Source organism: Heterodontus francisci, chromosome 2, assembly GCF_036365525.1.
Source record: "Heterodontus francisci isolate sHetFra1 chromosome 2, sHetFra1.hap1, whole genome shotgun sequence".
Lineage (NCBI taxonomy): Eukaryota > Metazoa > Chordata > Chondrichthyes > Heterodontiformes > Heterodontidae > Heterodontus > Heterodontus francisci.
The window spans coordinates 195,399,883-195,423,373 of record NC_090372.1 but is presented as its reverse complement, the minus strand read 5'-3'; the positions used below and the strand labels follow the sequence as shown (position 1 = coordinate 195,423,373).

Here is a 23,491-nt window from a genome sequence, read left to right as displayed (position 1 = left end):
CTGATGTGAAATACAGAGAGCAGACTGATAGATGTGCTTATCTTGCTGCTGTAACTGGCTTGAGAGCTGCCGGCCTCTGGTCGGCTGCAGTCCTCCAATGTGAAAGCAGGTTTTCTGGGTCAGTTGCTGCTTGACCTGCTGTGCTTTTCTTTATTTACCACCATGCTGCATTCTGATTGGAAGCAAAGACTATATTAATAGATTTTTTTCTTATATAAGTGCACAGTGCTGAGTGGAAAGCAGGCTACTTGAAACCCATTGTCCACATTTCTGGTACTTTGAAAAGGCTTCCAAGGCAAGCCAGTGAAAGGACTGTGGGAGCTGAAAGATAATTGACACAGCATGATGATCTTGTACTTAAATGTCACATGGCCTGTCTTCTAACTGTCTCCCCTCTTTCAGTACACATGGACCCTTCTGTTATGCAGCCATTTTTCTTTTATTGGTAAAACCTTTCCTTTGTTATTATTAATTACACTCAACCATTATCTGCAGTGCACAGCCTTTATTTTGGAATGAACTGACTCAGTAATCACTTTAGCAGTGCAAATAACCAATTCAGCGAAGGGCACAATCTGTTTTTAATGTATTCTCATGTAGGCCGTCTCTTGAATGTGAGTGCCTACGGTCTCCAGGGCAACAAGACCACCACCAGCACCCCACACACATACACACACACATCAACATGCTAGCAAATAACAAAAGAAGCCATCGAATCTCACCTTTGGCCATCCTATTCAGTACCATATCAATCAGAATGTAGGTCCCACATCTTCCAGCGCCATCACTGTCAACAATAAGAGAGGGAAGGTTGGAAAAAAATCATCGCTATCAGCACTGTGCCATTCAGACCCATAAGACAGCTGCTGTCAAATCTTTTACTTCTAACTCGTATGGGGAAAATCTCTACCAGACTCTCAATCAGCTGTTCATCAGGAAACCTCTACTGTTCTTCAGTAGGGGGTGATCTGTAGAAATCGCACCCGCTCCCCACCCCTTTTTTAATTAAATAAAACTCACAAAGAAAATGTACTTGCCTGCAGTGAACAATTATCGGACATGAGCGTCCCCTGTAGCACTTGTTTACCTTTCTGTAATAAAACAGAAGAGATTCCATTCAAACACCGTACCGCCTGTGCTGTCAATGCAAATTTGGAATATTAACACTAGGCGACATTGAGGTTCATCACCATCAAACAACTGAATTACACATGTTAAGATTTTTTTTGTGTGTGTTTGTGTCTGTCTGCATTTTCTACAGAAATGCACTTTGTCCTCACCCTAGCCAAGTAATGGAATGAAAAAAAAACACAGCAATTAGTGATACCAACCAGCCTTCAGCTCAAGAGAGAAACCATCATGCAAACCATTAGCAAGCAAAAGTCAAAGGTCGTTAGAGGCCAAGGAAAGGTTTTTTTCCCGCATTGTTCCCTGCTGCAAAGTCACAGTTTCCAATGATCACTTTTGTGACTATGCAACTGGGCTCATATTACTAGCTGCAACATCACAAAAATGACACTGGCAACTGTTAATGAGCTGTCAACATAAGAGTTTGTCCATTTACAGAGCGAGCACTGTTAGTAAATTCTGTGGCACACAGCAAGAAAATAAGTCAGGCTAGGGTAATATTTAGCATAATTTCAAATTTAAAAGAGTACTTCACACATTGATGTTAATTTTTGCTCTGGTGTAAATTTGTTCCCTCTGGGCACAAGGAATAAATTAATTAGGCATATCAACTGTATATCTATCTGCAGTCAGAAAACGCTGCCCCATTGTGTCCATCGGACTTCTTCAACCTGATATTACTTCTTATTTGACAATCAATGATGCACCACGAACCAAAGCCAGTTCAATCAATTTCAAAGCCAAATGCTTCGGCATGTTGACACTCAATGTTTACAGGATCACTGCCAGTTGAAACCTGCATTTCTCTAGTGATATTAGTAATGCCTCAAAGCTCCTTAGATTTGATAAGACTTGTCAGGGGATGTTAAACAAAACACTCTGTGGAATTATCTTGCTCCCGACCAACTGTTGTACCTGCGGAAGTCCAAGAGGGACCTGGTGGACGAGGGGACAGCCTGGTCAAACCAGCTCAGGAAGTGGAATTGTGTCACCGTACGGGTCTCGTTGGTCTGGAGGTTTTTGAGGTAAAAGCTGCGTACCAGGAAATCTTCACACCAGATGTGCTCTGAGACGAGGTTAACCTGAGTTTAAAAAAATTAACATAAAGGGGTTGTTACATAGAACCTACAGCACAGAAACAGGCCATTTGGCCCAAATGGTCTATGCAGTTGTTTATCCTCTACACAGGCCTCCTCTCACCCTACATCATCTCATCCTGGCAACATATCATTCCATTGCTTTCACTCTCCTGTATCTATCTAGCTTCCCCTGAAATGCATCTATGCTATTTGCCTCAACCACTTCCAGTGGTAGCGAGTTCCACATTCTAACCACTCTCTGAGAAAAGAAGTTTCTCCTGACTTAGTTATTGGATTTATTAGTGACTATCTTATATTTATGTCCTCTACTTCTGGACTCTCCGACAAGTGTAAACATCTCCTCTCTCGGTGGTGGTTTCTGCTTTACATCAAACATGGCTTTATTCAAGATGATAGGGTCTAGCATTCAAATTGATTCAGGCTTCAGAGCCAGGCCAGCTGGTCCATGCCAATGTTTATGCTCCACATGAGCCTTCTTCTACCCCTCTTCCTCTAACCCTATCTGTATGTATAACAAGGAAATGGAACAGGGGATGGCTCCATATCCACACCACACACCAACCTTGTACTGCAGCACTTTCAGGAACAGTGCAGCTTTCCCTCTCTGGGGTGGGGTTTTATTCTCTCCAACATTGATTACTTTATCAATATAAGTGTATACTCACCTGACACACTTACAATTACACACATAACATGGCTTTCGGAAAAATCATAAGACTGATGTTGCCTTCTTCGATTTAACAGCAACCTCATTGGAACTCTGATGACTAACTAAGGTCACTGATGGAGCAGAGCTCAAATGCAGACCTCCACACCTTTGGCATGTGACGACTGGGCAACTCTCAACCTCCATAAATTTGCCCAGGCATGCGCCATGGAGAGGTCACTCCACTGACCACCTCCAGGCGCGTATCCATTGTCTCTCGAGATAAGGAGGCCCAAAAGAAAGAAAGAAAGAAAGAAATCTTCCTGCACTGCTGTGCCTTGTTCACCTTTCTTCCTGCCTTGATTCCAAATCAAAGCCACAATTGCAACAAGAGAGGGAATCTGGTTCTGCACCCAATAGCAACTCACAAGAGCGATGAAAATATGGGTCACCAGTGCAGTCAGGTCTCTGCAGATTGGCTCATTTATATTATGATAACGAGTGCCATTGACAGCAGCAGTATCATGTATCTGTTGTAGATGGGATCCTGACAATGTAAGATCACCTCAAAATAGGGTTGAACTCTGGGGCTGAATCCATACAGTCCGGGTAATATGCGCCACCCCCCACCCCCTCACCCTCTCCAGCTAACTCCCCATTTGCAGGTGGTGAGAATAGCTGCAGCAGGACCATCAATCCAGAGGATACTGGGACATAACCCAAGAGCAAAGTGGCAGGAGCATCAACAACATATGATTGAACAGAATGCAAAGAACAAGCTCATCTGGCATTCAAACTCACAATCAGCTGGCTGACAGTCAAGTGCTCACAGCTTGTGCCAAAGATGTGGCTGCTTGGCCGAAAATAAATAGGAAAGAATGGATGCCATCAGGCTCAAAGAATATCACTTCATTGAAAGCTTGGGATGTTTGCATTGAGAGTTAAAGTCTTGAACAATGCCACATACATATAACCAATGCCTCAAAGTCTGCTGTTTACATTATTTGTTTGGAGTCGTCAGTAATGCATGTGAAATAAAATGCCAAGTTTTGTTTTTACTGTTTGGCAAAGATTGCAATCATCCTGGAAATAGCTAGCTAATTACTGGCTTACTTTCCATCCATTTTTATTTTCCTATTACAATTATACTTGGATTATAACATGTTATCATACATCACAACTGTACAGTATACATGCTGCAATGTACAGGACAGTGTTTTAAGTCTATGATGTATATTGTTGCAGTGGTAACCATAGATGGGACATCAGAATAATGGTAGTGATTGGGGTCATAGCTGTGCACAAAGGATTTGGCTAATTTAATGGAGCTAATACAAAGTCATAAATGCAAGATTATGAGGATAATGATATGAAATTAGGAAGATTAAAAACTCAGTGAAAGTGAGAAGGAAAGGGAATAGGTAAATGGGTCTTACAGAAGCTTAAGCTCTCTGGCAAGACTGGCATTAGGCCAGCTTGTAAAAATAATACTTCACAGAAAGATGCTATCATCATGAATAATTTACAGTCTGGAACGGGCTGCAGTTCATACAGTTGTTAGAAGGAAAGGTGCACATGAAATGAGGTACAGACACAGATAGCTCATTTTAACATTTGTCATTATGGATACTTGAATCACTGATGTAATAACTGAAATACTGATCTTTATTGAATCTCACTGCAAAGATCTGCACTTTACCTCATAGATGTGGTAAAGGTTTGAACCCTCATCTGGCCAGTAGTGGTAGCATTGCTTGACTCCATTTTCTGTCAAGGGTGTCAGCATGACGATAACAACACAGCCATTCTCCCAAACCATCTGAAAGGAAGAACAAGAGACCGTAGTCACAGCGTGATGAGCTAATTACTCTGTATTTATTATCACTGAGTCACAATCAGAATTCACATGCGCCAAGAAAATGTGAACCAGCACTTAATTCTTGTTCATGTTTTGCGAGCCACTCGCCAACCCACAGAGAAAATTGGCGTTGCAGCTTCCACAGAATTTTATTTTTGTCTCCAGGGTCCGTATCTGGGCTGGAGATAACCAGATATTTTGAACTCAGTGCCCGGTTTTCATCAATATCCTCGTACAGTGCCAAAATAATGACATCAAGTTATGTAATATAGCCCCCTAATGGAACAATAATTTAAATCTCTGAATGAGTTAGTTGCAGCAATCAATATATAATTATGTAGTTTAATATGACATTTGAATGCACTGCCATTAAAAATTACATTTTTCTTTAGGTAAGTACATATTTATTTCCATAAATCTTAGGACAAAAGACTGACTCCCAGTTGTTATGCAATGATGTTAAATATGCACTCCCATTATATTTTACTTCCCATTAGATTGGTATAGAGAACCAGAGAAGACATTATCAAAATGAGAATTTTTTTTTATGATAGTAATAAAAATACAATGATCACGACTAGAAAATAATAATTCCCTGCCTCCTCTGTAGTCCAAATGGATGGCAATGCAAGCCACTCATGTACCTTGTGGAGAACCTAGCAGGGAAAGCTGGGAAGTCGCATTCAAAATGAGAGCTCAGGATACGTGGAAATCAATTAGAAAAGGTTTAGAGACAATGGCATCAAGAAATGCTTCTAAAGTACCGTATATACCCGAGTAAAAGTCGATCTCGTGCAAAAGTCGATATCTCATGCAAAAGTCGAGCCTGGTTTTTTCAGTGACAGCAGCCCTACACTTTCAGAATGCAGATAGAACATTGTAATCATGCACTCATATAAATACCTGAACATTCAGCTTGGACCCCCATATTTTATCAATATGGCGTCAAGGAAGAGCAACAAGTACACAGCACAGTTTAAATTGAAAGTCGTCGCGTTTGCAGTGAAGATGAGCCGTGGCAAGAGAATTCAAAGTAACAAACAGAAACCATTCAACAAGGGAGGCAGCATACGTGCTCCAACATTAGCAACTTTGTGTGAATGGTTTGTTGATGCTTGGAATGAACTCAAAACCGACATTGTCGTGAAATCCTTCAATGTGGAATTTACAATGCACTCGATGGTACAAAGGATGATTATTTGTGGAATGATGAAACCGACGATGACACAACTGCTGCTGATGATGATCCCGATGATGATGTGATTCAAGCAGGTAATTGGGAAGGATTCTTCGGAGCTGCAGACGATGCGAGAGTGATTTTGATGGATTTTACTGCGTGTTCAGTGCTAACTAGTGACATGCTAGGCCCCCACCTGCCAAGAATGAGGCACATTAATTTTGTCATGAACATTGATTTTAAACTGTTACTGGAGTGAAGAAAGGACTTGTTAAACAGATCCGCCGTGGCTGTAAAAAGACATTTGCATATTAACAGACGATGACTGGAAGGGCAAAGGAGCCATTCCCTGACACATTTAACCCACAATGGACCTTGATCACCAAGTATTGTGTGTAACAGGAGCATTCTAGAGACTGCTAAGATGATACAATCCAAGACGTGGTCAAACCAGTTAGTCACATGGCTAACCTGCTTGGCAACTTGGGTTTTTTCTGAATTGTACAAAAGGTTTGAGCTCAGAGACTATCTGTTTGCTCCTGGATTGAGAAGACCTCTCCTGTCTGCTCCTATCTCTTGCTCACAAGTCTCTGAATCCACTGAAGACACATGAACCCAAGAAACAAATGTCTCCTAAAGCGAACAAGGTTTGAGAAGAATACTGGGCCCCAACGAAAAGCAAGATCTCCCTACAATCAAGGACTCTACAGTGAGCTCAAAGAACCATAACAAAAACTCTTCAGATATTGCCTCAAACTTTTCCACTTTATTTTTCTTCTGCTCTTTTCTGTGTCTATTTGCATGTGTGTATCGTGTATGCATGCTAGCGTGGGCGTGTCGTGTATCCGTAGGCCTCAACCGAATAAGAGTTTAAGTTTAATAAATTTCAACTTTTCTTCTTTAAACCTAAGAAAGCCTGTTTGTGTTGGTTTCTTTGCCTTATAACTGGAAAGCGGTGAACAAGGATTATCCAAGGGGGAGCTAAAAATACGGGTGTGTTTAAAATTAAACCCTGTTATAGTAAGGCCAGGTGAAGACTGAAAGGGAACCCTAGACCTCTTTCTCACCAGGTCGTAACACTAGCTTTCATTATTAAATTGCTCCATGTACAGTAATAAAAATTGTATCAGATTGCATAAAATTTTATATGACTTTTGTTCAAATAAGTAAGCACACACTAATTATGTCTGTCTCCATGGTGGCTATTATTTTGTTAATAAAAGTTTGATAATAAAAATGAGAGAAAAAAAAAATGGCTTGCAACAATCCCATGGACATCAGTGGAGAGAGGAGGGGTGAGGTGGTGTTCAGGGAGGGGAGAGTAGGCCTATTGCTGTGAGTTCTTTCTTGTCAATAATCTCGTACTCCACACTCCCATCTGCAACATGCACCCCTCACTCAATGATATCAATTGGGCTTTTGTTTCATGTTTTGTGAACTCAAAATAAGCATGCATGTCAACCCCATCAAAAATATTGCTCATGTAAAATTCACCCCCCCCCCCCCAAATTTTAGCTTAAAAAATTGGCCTCAAAAATTTGACATGACTACATACAGAATGCAGATTAAAGCTTGCTCATTTCATCCAAGATTGACATTCATAAATGTTAAGTAATAAATGATTTATCTGTGCCTTTCTTTATGAAGTTGTATTTATTTTCAACCTGCCAATCTCTCGTGGTAGAAGGTCACAGCGAAGGGCGCAATTCAGATCAAGCAGGGTCCAGAGGGCGGGAGAATAATTAAACCAAAGGTGTGGGGGAAGGGAGTGGAGTTACATTGGAAGGAATTGAGGGGAGGGCAGAGAGGGAGACAAAAGGGAAGAGTTAAACCAGGGAGGAGGGGAGAAGGTAGGCTAAGGAGAATGGGGAGGATGAGAGAGGTGGGAATGGTGAAAGGGAGGAATGGAGGGGAGAAAGGAGGGGGAAAGATAGGGGAAAGGGGTGCTGAAAGGCCCAAAAATGCTCAGTGAAGAAGCCAGACTGCTCTTCATAAAGTAGAGGGCCAGGATCAAGATGCTGCACAATGAAGGGGGAACAATGTTGAAGATCAAGCCACAGAATCCTGCTCGGCAGTCAGGGAAGGGGAATCAGAATGTTCTGCACCGAAGGCAGAGGATCACATAATTATCTTCCCGATTGGTTAAGTATTAGAAAAGAGAAAATTAGTGAGGATAGGATTCAAGCGCCATGAAGTTGGGGGTGGGGAAGTTGTGGGGGGAAATGTTTGATAATGTTAGTGCAAGATTATAATTTGTTGCTTCAGTTAGAGGGAGGGCAGAGGTCCTGGAGGGTGTGGTGGATGGTAGCGGAGGGATATGCTGTAGAACTAGTAGATTCCGCAAGCTGGCCCCAAGCTCTGGAACTCCCTCCCTAAACCTCTGCTACTCTCTAGCTCACTTTCAACAACAACAACAATAACTTATATTTATTTAGTCCCTTTAACATAATAAAACATCCCAAGGCACTTTACAGGGGCACTATAAAACAAAATGTGACACCGAGCCATAAAGAAGATGTTAGGTCAGATGACCAAAAGCTTAGTCAAAGTGGTTGGTTCTAAGTAGTCTCTTAAAGAAGGAAAGCCAGATGGAGAGGCGGAGAGGTGTAGGGAGGGTATTCCAGAGCTTGGGGCTGAGGCAACTGAAGCCACGACCATCAATGGTGGAGTGACTAAAATTAGGGATGCACAAGAGGCCAGAATTAGATGAGTGCAGATATCTTGGAGGGCTATGGGGCTGGAGGAGATTACAGAGATAGAGAAGGGCGCAACTGTGGAGGGATTTGAAAACAAGGATGAGAATTTTAAAATCAATTGAACCAAAGGTGTGGGGGAAGGGAGTGGAGTTAGACTGGAAGCTTTTGTGGGGAGGGCAGAGAGCCAATATAGGTCAGCGAGCACAGGGGTAATAGATGAACGGGACATGGTGCGAGTTAAGCAGCAGCGTTTTGGATGACCTCAAGTTTACGGAAAGTAGAATGTGGGAAACCAGCCAGGATTGTGTTGGAATAGTCAAGTCTAGAGGTGATGAGGCATGAATGAGAGTTTCAGCAGCAGATGAACTGAGAAAGGGGTGAATGGGGTGATGTCACGGAGATGGAAATAGGTGATCTCAGCAATAGTATGAATACTCCTCCTTTAAGCAACTCCTTAAAACCTACCTCCTTGACAAAGCTTTTAGTCATCTGCCCTAATATCTCCTTTTGTGACTCGGTGGTTTGTTTTAAAATGCCTCTGTGAAGTCCCTTGGGACATTTAATTACATTAAAGCGTTATCTAAATTGTTGTTGAAAGTGTACGGGCTGGATTTTACGGGCTCCCCCGAAGCAGGATTGGAGTCGGGGGCGACAGGTGGCTGGGAAGAGGTGGTGGGGCGGAGGGCCCGTCTCCCAGGGGCAGAATAGGCCGACAATGGCCTTCCCATCCAGAGCCAAATTGAAGCCCTTAAGTGGCCTATTAATGGTCAGTTAAGGGCCTCTTCCTGCTGCTGCTCAGATCTAACCAGTGGTGGGAGGAGTGGGGGGCTCTGCCACGTGGAGAAGGCGCTTTGTAAAATGAGGTGCCCTCCCTGTGGGCTTGGGGGGGATTCCTTCCTCCGTGGGCAATTTGTGGCCCATAGAGCACCCCCACCGGGAGCCACTTCACCCCCAGGACCCCATCCCTCTGGACTGCAAAACCACGCCCCAGAGCCCCCCCCACCTTCAGCAGGGACTTCTGACTGGCCCTGGCGACCCTGCCTCACCTACCTCTTGTCTGGGGTTCTAGTGCTGGGCCTGGGTCCGAGGCCTCTGCAGCACCGGCAGTGGCCACTGCTCCCAGTGCCACTGCCAATAATGATGAGCTGCCAGCCCTCTAATTGGCCAGCAGCTCATGGAAGTGGGATCCCCGTCTTTAAAGAGACAGGGATCCTGCCTCCTGAAACTTACATCTAAAAACACCGGAGGGGTTTCCTCATTGTTCATTGGCTCCTCCCTCTGCAGGGCAAGGTTGTGCAGTACACAGCAAACCACGGTGACATGGGAGACCCTTGCTGGGGCGTACTGAAGGGCTCCCTTGGTCCGATCTAGGCACCTGAATCTGATCTTCAGAAGACCAATGGTACCTCGTGTTGTCTCATGGCAGGCATTGTACCTCTCCTCTGCATCTATGTGAGGGTTCCTCACGGACGTCAGCAGCCATGTCCGCAGTGGGTAGCCGTTGTCTCCAAGGATCCAACCCTGAAGGCTGCGGGGAGGCCAGAAAAGTTCTGGCCCGTGACTGTCTCAAAATGTAGGCATGTGGCAACTTCCCGGGAAGGGAGTGCAGACCTGCAGGATCCATTTACGGTGGTCGCACACCAGTTGTACACGGAGGGCATGAGGCCCTTCCTGTTGATGATGGCTGCTGGCTGGTGCTCAGGAGCCTTGATGGCTGCATGCATGCAGTCAATGATCCCCTGCAGCTAGGGAATCCAGCAATGGCCCCGAAACCAATGGTCCTCTCAGCTTCTGAGTTGGGATCCATGCGGAAGCACAAATAATCTCCAGCCCTCCTGAACAGGGCATTGGTGACCTCCTTGATGCACTGATGTGCTGCGGACTGCGAGATTCCACAAATGTCTCCTGTGAATCCCTGGAATGATCTGGTGGTGTCGAAGTTTAGCGCCACAGTGACCTTCGGTGCCTTTGGCATTGGACTGCCACCCAGTCCCCTGGGGCACAGTATATTATGCATCACGGCACACAGGTCAGTGCCGGCCTTGCTGGACAGACAGAGTCTTTGTTGATGCTGCCTCTTGGACATCTGCAGGTAGTTGAGCCTCGACCTGTGTGCTCTTTCTGGAGGGTACCTCCCTTTCTCTCTCTTCTTCACCCTTCTGCCACATCTAGAGGATGTTGAGCTCCTACCAGCTGGGGAGGCAGTGGCATAGTGGTCATGTCACTGGAGTAGTAATCCAGCACCAAGGCTAATGTTCTGGGGACATGGGTTCAAATCCGACCAGAGCAGATGGTGGAATCTGAATTCAATTAATAAAATCTAGAATTAAAACTGAGTCTAATGGTGACCAAGAAACTATTGTCAATTGTTGTAAAAACCCATCTGGTTCACTAATGCCCTTTAGGGAAGGAAATCTGCTGTCCTTACCTGCTCTAGCCTACATGTGACTTCTGACACCCGCAGCAATGTGGTTGACTCTGAAATGACCTAGCAAGCCACTCAGTTCAAGGGCAATAAATGTTGGCCTAGTTAACAACAGCCACATCCCACCAAAAACTATACAAAAAGAAAAGTTCATTGCAGAGAAAAAATTTCACAGATGCTTCCTATTTTATCTTGAAATCGAACGGCAGATTAAGAACTGTTCAATGATCGTAAATGAAATTATAACCGATGCAAACTATCAGATAGAACTGCTCTCTATTATTGCAGCATTTTTATCAAGTTCCCATTCCTGCAGCTCTTCCAAATTTTATCTCGAAATATAAATAATGCTTGGGCTGATCTCTTACCTGCCAGAAATCTGCGACTGTGGCAGGAAGTGGGCCTTGAGCAGCAATGTACGCAGGGTTCCTGGGGTCATGGTCCATCTAGATGGAGAGAAATTAGAGGTATGGGGTTACCCTGGAGGTCTATGTACTTGGTATCAGTGTGATTCATCATCACAATATGATTCATTTTACTTCAGTACATTCAATTCTGCAGTTCACAATCACGTTCACAGGCACATTAATCACTAATGTGGCGGTTGGGTTCAACACCAAAAAATAAAGTTAAATAAAGTTTGGATACAAAATTGGTTTGGTGATCGGAGGCAGAGGGTGGTAGTGGAGGGTTGTTGTTCAAATTGGAGGCCGGTGACCAGTGGTGTGCCGCAGGGATCGGTGCTGGGCCCTCTGCTGTTTGTCATATATATTAATGGCTTGGATGTGAATGTAAGGGGCATGATTAGTAAGTTTGCAGATGACACCAAAATTGGTGGTATAATGGACAGTGAAGAAGGTTGTCTAAAGTTACAACAGGATATAGATCAACTGGGAAAGTGGGCAAGGGAGTGGCAAATGGAATTTAACGCAGGTAAGTGTGAAGTGATGCATTTTGGGAAGTTAAACCAGGGCAGGACATATACAGTGAATGGCAGGGCCCTGGGGAGTGTTGTTGAGCAGAGAGAACTTGAGGTGCAAGTACATAGTTCCCTGAAAGTGGCAACACAGGTAGATAGGGTGGTGAAGAAGGCGTATGGCATGCTTGCCTTCATCAGCCAAGGCACTGAGTACAAGAGTTGGGACGTCATGTTACAGTTGTACATAACATTGGTTAGGCCGCATTTGGAGTACTGTGTGCAGTTCTGGTCGCCACACTACAGGAAAGATGTGATTAAGCTAGAGAGGGTGCAGAAAAGATTCACAAGGATGTTGCCTGGTTTGGAGGGCTTGAGTAATAAAGAGAGATTGGATAGGCTGGGTCTGTTTTCCCTGGGGCGAAGGAGGCTGAGAGGGGACATGATAGAGGTATATAAAATTATGAGAGGCAGAGATAGGGTAGATAGCTAGAGTCTGTTTCCCATGGTAGGGGTGACTAAAACTAGAGGGCATAGATTTAAGGCGAGAGGGAGGAGGTTTAAAGGGGATCAAAGGGGTAAATTTTTCACACAAAGAGTAGCAGGTATCTGGAATGAGCTGCCTGAGGAGGTGGTGGAGGCAGGAACAGTAGCAACATTTAAGAGGCATGTGGACAGGTACTTGAATGAGCAAGGCATTGAGGGATATGGAATTAATGCAGGCAGGTGGGATTAGTATAGACAGGAATTATGGTCGGCATGGACGCGGTGGGCCGAAGGGCCTGTTTCTATGCTGTACGACTCTATGACTCTATAATATGAGAATGTTAGGAATAAGAATTTACAGACATGTGTAGCAAAAGAGAAATTACTTCCATTTATATAGTGCCTTCCAAGACACCAGGACATCCCAAAGCACTCTGCAGTCAACTCAGTATTTTTGAAGTGCAGTCACTGTTGTAATGTAAGAAATGCGGCAGCCAAGTTGTGCACAGCAAGCTCCCACAAACAGCAATGTGATAATGACCAGAGCATGTGTTTTTAAGTCTTGATTGAGGGGGAAATATTGACCAGGACACCGAGCAGAACTTCCCTCCCCTTCTTCGAAATACGAATGAGATTGTTTACGCCCACCTGAGAAGATAGATGGGAACTTGATCTCACATCTCATCCGAAAGATGGCACCTTCGACAGTGCAGTGCTCCCTCAGTACTGCACCAGTGCATCAGCCTACATTTTGCACTCAGGTCTCTGCAGAAGGTCTTAAACCAAAACTTTTCTAATGCCGAGGTGATAGTGCTGCCCACTGAGCCAAGGTGGACAAGGGTAGGCTTGTTGGTTTTAACAGAATTTCCCTATTCATAAATGTGTTCAGTCAAACTTTCAAGCTGCAATACAAATCCTTTTTTCTTATTCATTGTAAGCAAAGAAAAATTCTAAGAGGGTTAGAGTCCAGTAATTAGTAATGAAATAGCGATGCAGATCAAAAAATTGAACAGGATGCATATTTAAGAACCAGGGCACATGGGAAAAGCAGTTCGAACGTAGTCCTAAGGGTTGCAAGATTCAAAGAAATATGCAGCAGTATTAGAGGACTGAGTCAGGATTCTTTTCAGCATTATTGATAGGATTATTTATCAATCATTGAACCGTCACACAACTAGAGTCACATTACCGCAAGATGGACTTTCAGGGTTGCAATCTGGATGCAATAATCTGAGCTCTTGCCTACAGGGGAGGTCAACTTCACCTACACTACTGCGAGTGACATTTCTCATTTATTTACTGCAGCAGTTTTGTCACATTTAAAATATATATATCCATATGTATGAATGTTCTAGAGCCTATTGTAATCCTCCTCCCTTCACATGTCATACGCCTCCAACTCCCATGTAAATACTGTGTATTACAAATCCCCAATTTTCTGTTTGTTGGATCCTTAAAACATTAGCAGAGGCTGTCTAAGGCACAAAAACAAAAACATTCATAGCCAAACCTTTTCTCGTGGAAAGGGGGCACTACCTCAGATTCCCCACCTCACACGGAGGATTACTCCCAATAGCGATGCCAACAATTATTTACACAGCTGATATTTTTGTATGCTGTTCACTATGGGAGGGCTCAAATCATTGAAATAAAGAACAAAACTGTACTTCTAGAAATTGGAAGGAGACCTACTCGGACCTATTTTTGATGCAGCCAATATGTGACTAAGCTGCACAGATATCCAAAATCTTTTGATACAAGAAGTAGAATACTTTAAAGAATTTTTCAAGGCCATGCCATTATCAATTCGATGGACCGACACATCTGCTTCAACATAAGGTACAATACTAATATAACACTTTAATAAGAGATAGCAGCATGTCAGTAATTGATTGTGCATAACTCACAAATACGAACAATGGGTGACGAAATTGTGGTTCTTCTACTAACACGATCGGCCTGTGACACAATACTCCACATTAAATATGTGATTTAATGGGTTTTAGTCATAGTGAAAACAGTAGCAGTGAAGGATTCTGCACTCTCTGCTTCTCCATGTGAAAATTCATACATGAAAATGTACGTTTAAAGAGCTAGAGGGTTATTAATTTTGGTGATAATGATATGATTATAAGATGTGAATAAATCACTTAATATTGCAACTTTTTCACTGAAGTTAGTAACTGGAGGAAAATATAATGCATTTTGATCTCAATTGCCATGTTGAGTCTTTCTGTTGTGCTCCTGATGGCAGAACAATCGCGAGACAATTTTACATTGATTTGATCAGCAAGTCTGACACTGTAGAGTGGAGGATATGCACTGGAAGGAATTTCCATGCTGTCCTGAGTATGAGATCTTGCTAACTTGACCTATTGTCTCAGAGTGATTTATTTCAAAAGGGCCCATTTCCATCCTAGCCAGTAGCTGAACAATAAAACCAGTTAATGACAAATGCATCATATTGAAAATCCATTCTAGTACCAGAAACAAAATCATATGGAGGAAAGCAAACTAAATGAGGTTACTGCTTTTTAAATTCTAGATATTAAAACATTTTTTAATAATGCCAAAATTTAAGGGTAAAACGGAATTTCATTGTAATAACATAATTCTCGCCTTTTTGGTGCTCGAGTTCATCCCATCAATGTCAAAGATCAGATCAATGTATCCAGGATCATTTCTCCGACATCCTTTCCTCTGCACTTGGGAAGAGCAGGAACCCTGAAGGCGTGCAGGGTGAATGTCCTCAGGACCTCTGCTGCTCTGCCACTGTAACCTCATTTATCCCCAGGGACAAGGCTTATGCTGAACGTCTGGTCAAGATATTGAATATTCAAGGATATTGGGCATTTAGGAAGGACAGGCAAAAAGGAAAAGGAGGTGGTGTTGCACTGATAATAAGGGATGGGATCAGTACATTAGTAAGGGAGGATTGCAGATCGGAAGAACAAAATGTGGAATCTGTTTGGGTGGAGCTAAGAAATAGCAAGGGGCAGCAAACATTGGTAGGAGTTGTTTATAGGCCACCAAACAGTAGTTGTAGTGTGGGGCATGGTATTAATCAGGAGATTAGGGAAGTATGTGGCATGGGTAATACAGTAATCATGGGTGACTTCAATTTCCTATAGACTGGGTAAACCTAATGAGCCCTAATGCTGTGGAGGACGAGTTTCTGGAGTACATTAGGGATGGTTTTCTAGAGCAGTATGTTGAGCAACCGACTAGAGAACAGACTATTTTAGATATAACATTATGTAATGAGAAAGAGCTATTTAATAATCTTTTTGGGGTGATTGACCATAATATGATAGAATTTTACATTATGTTTGAAAGTGAGGTAGTTCAATCTGAAGCCAGGGTGTTAAATTTGAACAAAGGAAATTATGAAGGTATGAGGGGCAAATTGGTTGAGGTGGATTGGGAAAATACATTAAAAGATATGACAGTACATAGGCAATGGATAGTCTTTAAAGAAATATTACATAGTTTACAGCAACTATACATTCCGTCAAGACACAAAAACCTCAAAAGTGAAGGCAGCCAATCATCGATAACAAAGGAAGTTAAGGATTTATAAAATTAAAAAAGGCCGATAAAGTTGCCAGAAATAGTAGTAAACCTGAGGATTGGGAGGATTTTAGAATACAGCAAAGGAGGACAAAGAACTGATAAAGAAAGGGAGAATAGAATAGGAATATAAACTAGCAAAAACCATAAAAACAGACTGTAAAAGCTTCTTTGGTACGTATAAAGGAAATGATTGGCGAAGACAAATGTGGGTCCATTACAGGCAGAGTCAGCAGAATTTATAATGGGAATAGAGAACTGGCAGAGAAGCTGAATGATTACTTTGTGTCTGTCTTCACTGAGGAAGAGACAAGAAATCTCCCAGAATTAGAGATCCAAGGGATTAGGGAGAATGAGGAATTGAAGAAAATTAGTATTAGTAAGTAGGTTGTATTGGAGAAATTAATGGGGCTGAAGGTTGAGAAGTCCCCAGGACCTGATATTCTACATCCCAGAGTGTTGAAAGAGGTAGCTATGGAAATAGTGGATGCATTGGTGATCATCTTCCAAAATTCTATAGATTCTGGAATGGTTCCTGCAAATTGGAAGGTAGCAAATGTCACCCCACTATTTAAGAAGGGAGGGAGAGAGAAAACAGGGAATTACAGACCTGTTAGCCTTACATCAATCATTAGGGAAATGCTAGAATCTATTCTAAAGGATGTGATAAATGGACACTTGGATAATAATCATCTGATTGGACATAGTCAACATAGATTTATGAATGGGAAATTATGTTTGACAAACCTGTTCGGAGTTTTTTGAGGATGTTATTAACAGAATTGATAAAGGGGAGTCATTGGATGTAGTATACTTGGATTTTCAGAAGGCTTTTGATAAAGTCCCCCACAGCAGGTTGGTTAGCAAAATTAAAGCACATGGGATAGGAGGAGGTAATATAATGACATGGATTAATGATTGGTTAATAGGCAGAAAACAGAGAGTAGGAATAAATGGGTCATTCTCGCATTGGCAGACTTCGATTAGTGGGGTACCGCAAGGATCAGTACTTGGGCCCCAGCTGTTCACAATATATATCAATAATTTGGATGTGGGGACCAAATGTAATATTTCCAAGTTCGCAGATGACACAAAACTAGGTGGAAAAGTGTGTGGTGAGAAAGATGCAAAGCAGCTTCAAAGGGATTTGGACAGACTGAGTGAGTGGGCAAGAACATGGCAGATGGAATATAATGTGGAAAGATGTGAGGTTATCCACTTTGGTATGAGGAACAGATGTGCAGAGTATTTCTTAAATGGTAAGAGAGTAGAAAGTGTAGATGTGCAAAGGGACCTGGGTGTCCTTGTCAATAAGTCACAGAAAGCTAACATGCTGGTGCAGCAAGCAATTAAGAAGGCTAATGGTATGTTAGCCTTTATCGCAAGAGGATTTGAGTACAGGAGTAGTGAAGTCTTGCTTCAATTTTATAGAACCTTGGTTAGACTGCACTTGGAGTGCTGTGTGCAGTTTTGGTCCCCTTACCTAAGGAAGGATATTATTGCCATACAGGGAGTGCAACGAAGATTCACCAGACTTGTTCCTCGGATGGCGGGACTGCCCTATGAAGAGAGATTGGGGAAACTGGACCTGCATTCTCCAGAGTTTTGAAGAATGAGAGGTGATCTCATTGAAACCGACAAAATACTTAAAGGGACAGACAGAGTAGATGCAGGTAAGATATTTTCTCTGGTTGGGGAGTCTAGAACCAGGGGACACAATTTCAAAATAAGGGAGAAGCCACTTAGGACAGAGATAAGGAGAAATTTAATTACTCAGAGGGTTGTGAATCTTTGGAATTCTCTACTCCAGAGGGCTGTGGAAGTTCAGTCGTTGAGTATGTTTAAAACAGAGATTGACAGATTTCTAAATACCATTGACATAAAGGGATGTGAGGATAGTGTGGGGAAAAGGCAGTGAAGTGGGTGATCGGCCATGATCATATTGAATGGTGGGGCAGGTTTGATGGGTTGAATGGCCTACTCCTGCTCCTATGTTCCTATACCATGTTGGAGAGGGAGAAGCTCTGAGGAAATTCCTGGCCAATGTCTTCACTTTGTCCTAAAACACATCAGTTTCCACACGTACCCTGACGACACCCAGCTCTACCTCACCACCATCTCTTAACTCCTCCACTGTCTCTAAATTATCAGACTGCTTGTCCGACATCCAGTACTGGGTGAGCAGAAATTTTCTCCTATTAATTATTGGGAAGACCAAAATTATTGTCTTCGGTCCCTGCCATAAACTCCGTTCTCTTGCCACTGACTCCATTCCTCTCCCTGGCAGCAGTCTGAAGCTGAACCAGACAGCTTGCAACCCCTTGGTGTCATATTTAACCCCAAGATGAGGTTTGAACCTCATGTCTGCCCCATTACTAAGACTGCCTATTTCCATCTCTGTAGCATTACTTGGCTCCGCCTGCGTCTTAACTCATCTGCTGCTGAAACCGTCATCCATGCCTTTGTTACCTCAAGACTGGACTATTCCAATGCTCTCCTGGTCAATCTCCCACCTTCTACCCACCATAAACTTGAGGTCATCCAAAACACTGCTGCCTGTGTCATCACTCCCACCAAATCCCATTTTCCCATCACCCCTGAGTTCACTCATCTACACTGGCAACAGCAAAATACTGCAGATGCTGGAAATCTGAAATAAAAACAGAAAATGCTGGAAATACACAGTAGGTCAGGCTGCATCTGTGGAGAGAGAAACAAAGTTTCAGGTTGATGGCCTTTCATCTACACTGGTTCCTGGTTAAGCAACAACTTAATTTGAAAATTCTCATTCTTGTCTTCAAATCCCTCCGTGGCCTCACCCCTCCCTTTCTCTGAAATCTCCTCCAGCCCTCCAACCCTCCGAGATCTCTGCACCCCTCTAATTCTGGCTTCTTGACCATCCCCAATTTCAATTGCTCCACCATTGGTGGCCGTGTCTTCAGCTGCCTGGGCCCTAAGCTCTGGAATTCCCTTGCTAAACCTCTCCACCTCTCTACCTCACCTTCCTCCTTTGAGACATTCCTAAAAACTACATGGTTTAGGCTGGGATAGATAGATTTTTGGCCTCACAGGAAATCAAAGGATATGGGGAGAGGGCAGGAAAGTGGAATTGAAGCCGAAGATCAGCCATGATCGTATTGAACAGCAGAGCAAGCTCGATGGGCCATATGGTCTACTTCTGCTGCTATTTCTTATGTTCTTGTGTACCTCTAACAGCGAGCTTTTGGCCATCTGTCCTAATGTTGCCCTATGTGATCTGGTGCCATATTTTGTTTAATAATGCTTCTGTGAAGAGCCTTGGGACATTTTATTACATTGAAGGTTCCATACAAATATAAATTGTTGTTGCTGACTTAGAAGTGCAAACAAATGCATTTGGCACAGCTGTATGACAGGCTGGGTGTTGAACTAAAGACTCTGTGTGTTATCATTTTCATCACATTCTATATCTGGGGAGCAGAAGTAAATTATTGTAATTAATCCCAAAAATTATTTTTTCTTTTTGACACCATGACTATTATATTCACTGCACTGTGAATTTTCCAACAGTCAAGTGCAGAACATTTGACAATAAGCTTGCAGTATTGGTGTCAAAATGGTGAACCATTAAACCTTTATGGACAGATGTTATCAGGTTTGGCCGATGTGGCATCCACACTCAGTTTGTGGCATTAAAAAAAACTCCAGTCGTAGAGTTAACCTCCACCTAATGCTGCAAAAGGATGTATTAGAAATAGAAACAAATAGGAGCCATTTCTAAGAATTCAGTCTGATTTCAAGGGTCAGACATTGGTCCTTAATATAAGTTCATATTTTAACAGTTTTCCAAACTGATGAAGTAATCAGATGAATTTTCTTACTTTTTAGATTTGCCTGCTAACTGTAAGCTTCAAGCATTACTAAGGAAAATGTGTTCTGATTCTTTAACCAAGATGAATAATTACGTTTTTTGTGCTTTTTTCATATATCCAGAAAAGCTTTTTATAAAAGACTCTATTCTACAATCTTCATATGCTTTCTATATTCTGTTGTGCATTTCATTATCCTACTGCTATCCAGGCCATGTAAAATTCATCAAGCTGATAATGGCAATTATGACTTGGCTAAAAGTTCTGACTGTCACACAAGGAATTTCCAGTATAAATCTCTGGAACATACACAAAGAGAAGTCACAAACTCCTCGTACAATCCGGTTGTCACTTGAACGGTACACAGCCAGCAATTACAGCATGCAGATAAAGGAAGGAACATAAAGGAAGGCTGCACATTCTCCTAACAGTCTAGCAACATGCAACACATTCCTAATGACAGTCTTTTGTACGGAGCTGTAATTTTTCACAGCATAATTAAAGAGAGGCCTTGTATTAAGATTCTCCAGGTTTGAGGAATGTAGTTGGCAGTGTATTTTTTTTTCTGGCTATCTCTGCCTTCCTCGTTTATGAATTTGATATTATCTCGCAGTTTCCATGATGTAGGTGTAGCCAGACTTCTTTCTAAATGCCATCAGATAAATCAGCAATCAGTTGCACTCATTCATGCTGGATTGCAGCTCTCCGTTCACCATAGTGACTGCACAGTCATAAAACCAATCATCATTTTCACTATTACAAGAATTGTGAGGTTTTTACCCAGGATTTCAGTAAAGAAAAGAATTACTGTCATGTATTGAAATTAGGTTGGACTATCAAAAACTCTTGGATTAATGGGAAATAAGATAAACATTGCATAAAACAATGTTTTGTTATCAGAGAGTTTGGAATGAACAACAGCTAACATAATGAGTCACTGCTGCATGCCTTTTATTTTTGTTAAATTAACCTGCTTAACAGGGCAGAATGAAAGATGGGGACCACTTTAAATCAAGGCCAATCAAATGCAGGCAAGGTCAAAATATGATGACAGGCAAGTCAAACTGATGTGGATGGCTGTTCCATTTAGTGGCTCACCTCTATACAATTAGTGAGTAGGTTGGACTGAACGTATCTGGGGCAAAACGCACAGCACATAGCTTGCTTCCAGGAATGAATGCAAGAGGAGCAACACTGTTGCCTGGACATCAGTCAAACAGAGTGATTTCAACTTATTTTCCTAAAGCAGAAGCAAATTGGAACCGGAAAAGCGCAAAAAAGGGTGCAAGAAGAACTAGAAGAGGAAATGGATCATGTGACCTGAGATAATTGTCTGAAATTAATCTTAAACAATTTGTTTCATCTGTAAAGTGAGAGATTGGGGAGAGGGAGGCGTGGTGATGAGTTTTACATACAATACTTAAAGGAGATGAGAATCACCATTTGACTTTTTGATGTTAGAAGAATATGCATCCTCTCTTTATGTTCCTCCCTTTTCAGAGTACTCTAATTGCTAACTATATACAGAGATGTAATTTCCCATGTATCTGTGCGCAGGGATACATTTAATCGAGGAGTAAAATAAATACTCGGTGTAAAGGATCGAACAAACTCGAAAGCAAGTGTGTTATGCATGTAATTATGATAAGCCCAAAGTTCCTCAACATTTTATGGCTGTCTATCAATCCTTGCACTTGAACATATCTATTCTCATCACAATAGCTCCATGCCCAGGCTAAATAGTCATACACGTGAATTTCCTGCTGTTATGCTGGTTTAACGTGGGTGTAAAAATTAAGCCCAGAATTTGATGTGCAGCAGGAAGGAAAGCAATCTGGCTGGTGTTTTGTTGTGATTTTTTTTTGGGCGATTTATTAAAATAAAGTCCTCACTGAGACCTGCTCTGTGTTTTCTGCTTCTTTGAATGCATTTTTAAGGCATCAGTACAAGTCACATTAAAAACTGGAAAACCTCTATGACTGTATGTTCTTAAATGGGCTGTGGCTAATGTGTGTGAATGATAGATAGCTTGGAACTTTAATTTTCATACTTAAAACAAGGTGTTCTGCACTTTCCTCAGGCTCTGTTTACATCCATCCTTACCTTCTGGCATATGTTAATGAGATTGGCAAGAAATTTGGATGTCAGTAGGCATTGGCAAAACGAGTGTAAAGAAATACAAATACATTTTATTCAACTTTAGCAGGAAATAAATGAAAGAGGAAGGTCAGTCAGTTCTAAATAAAAAAGCAATTTTTGTCAAACCAGCTGCATGTTAATGAGTCAGCCAGAAAGCTCCATAATACCCTTCCCCTGAGTAATCTAACATATTACATTATTAATTACGAAACACTGAAATGCAAAAGTATAAGTTTAACAATGGCATTCTCCAAACGCCAAAATAAACTCACTTTTGATTGAGATATATTTGTAAAAAAATTGCCAGGAATCTCACAAGAGAGCTAAACAAAGATAGATGTAAATTGTTGCCCAGATTATATGGCGATCTGGCTTATTAATTAATGTTTTAAAAATGTTAATTTTTTGCTTTAATCAGCTCTGATCTGCTGCCTGAAAGATCATTATTGAACATATCCTACTTAAACACAAATTGTAGCATGTTAATCTTACTTCAGAACCTGCATTCGAGTTTTTAAAAGCAAACTAAGCCTTTAATGCACTTGACAATTCCTTGCTGCCAGTCTCCCCTTGAGGACTATAGCTCCCGATTTACTTAAACCACCCCTCTATTCAGCAGGAAAGATTACCCATTATTCACCAATGGCTGATTTCACTACACTTTAATAATGATCGAGTGTAAATGCGACAGATGTAATTATCACAATGTTGTTCCGTGCAGTGGTTCTCCTGATGCTGTAATTACAAGTCTTTCTTTCCCGACTTGCATCTAGCTGAATAAATACTGCTTGTGGTTTTCTAACATATTGTTCAACAAAGACAGGGATGTGGTAGGCCTTTATCCTTCATTCTATATCCATGCAACTTGATTTTAAAAAAATCAGCAAAGGCATATTTTAACACAATTTTAAAAAGGCAGTCGTTTACAAAAACAATTCTGACAAAAAGAAAATTCCACCTGAAACGTTAGCCTATCTTTCTCCTTCAGGTATGGACTAACCTGCTGTGTATTTTTAGCATTTAGTTTAGATTGTAATTAATTGTTTTTCAGTCCAGTGTGATTGGTTTTACATTGCCTTATAGATCTGCGTTAACGTGCATGAAAACTGAAAGGGCTTGTTTGCTGTCACTCTGAGTTTTATGCTCCTCCAGCTCAATCGGGCACTTTCACTGGCTTTAGTTCCAGTCAGTAAGCTCCTGGCACTTGAATATGTACGATCGATTTTGAAGGTGCTGACTCTACCATAGTATCAAACAGAAAATGCTGGAAACACACAGGACAGTCAGTGCCTCAAAGGGAGACAGGTTAGTGAGATGGGTGTGGCCCTTGAACAGAACTAGCTGTCTCTACCTTTTGCACAAAAATGCACAGGCAAGGATTCTCTTGTTATGATTTCAGCTTGGTCCTATCCTACTTAACGCAGCACCACTTTTCCTTGGCTCCATTCCCTCTGCCTTTGATGACTTCTGACGAAAGGTTAATCTGTCCTTCTCTGTACAGA

General features: G+C 42.0%; 1 protein-coding gene across 3 annotated transcripts in view; it reads right to left on the bottom strand.

Annotated features, from left to right (window-relative positions):
- Nucleotides 1–23,491, bottom strand: part of ptprn2 (protein tyrosine phosphatase receptor type N2) — a 1,372,445-nt gene that overhangs the window by 34,620 nt on the left and 1,314,334 nt on the right. For all 3 annotated transcript variants that reach the window (XR_010969405.1, XM_068015003.1, XM_068015004.1), the window contains 5 exons: nucleotides 11,399–11,476; nucleotides 4,574–4,693; nucleotides 2,044–2,210; nucleotides 1,038–1,091; nucleotides 723–787 (listed from right to left, as the gene is read on the bottom strand). Coding sequence is in view for 2 of the 3 variants with exons in the window: in XM_068015003.1 (XP_067871104.1) it covers nucleotides 723–787; nucleotides 1,038–1,091; nucleotides 2,044–2,210; nucleotides 4,574–4,693; nucleotides 11,399–11,476 (484 nt within the window). In the remaining variant the exon portion in view is untranslated. The remainder of the gene's footprint in view (nucleotides 1–722; nucleotides 788–1,037; nucleotides 1,092–2,043; nucleotides 2,211–4,573; nucleotides 4,694–11,398; nucleotides 11,477–23,491) is intronic.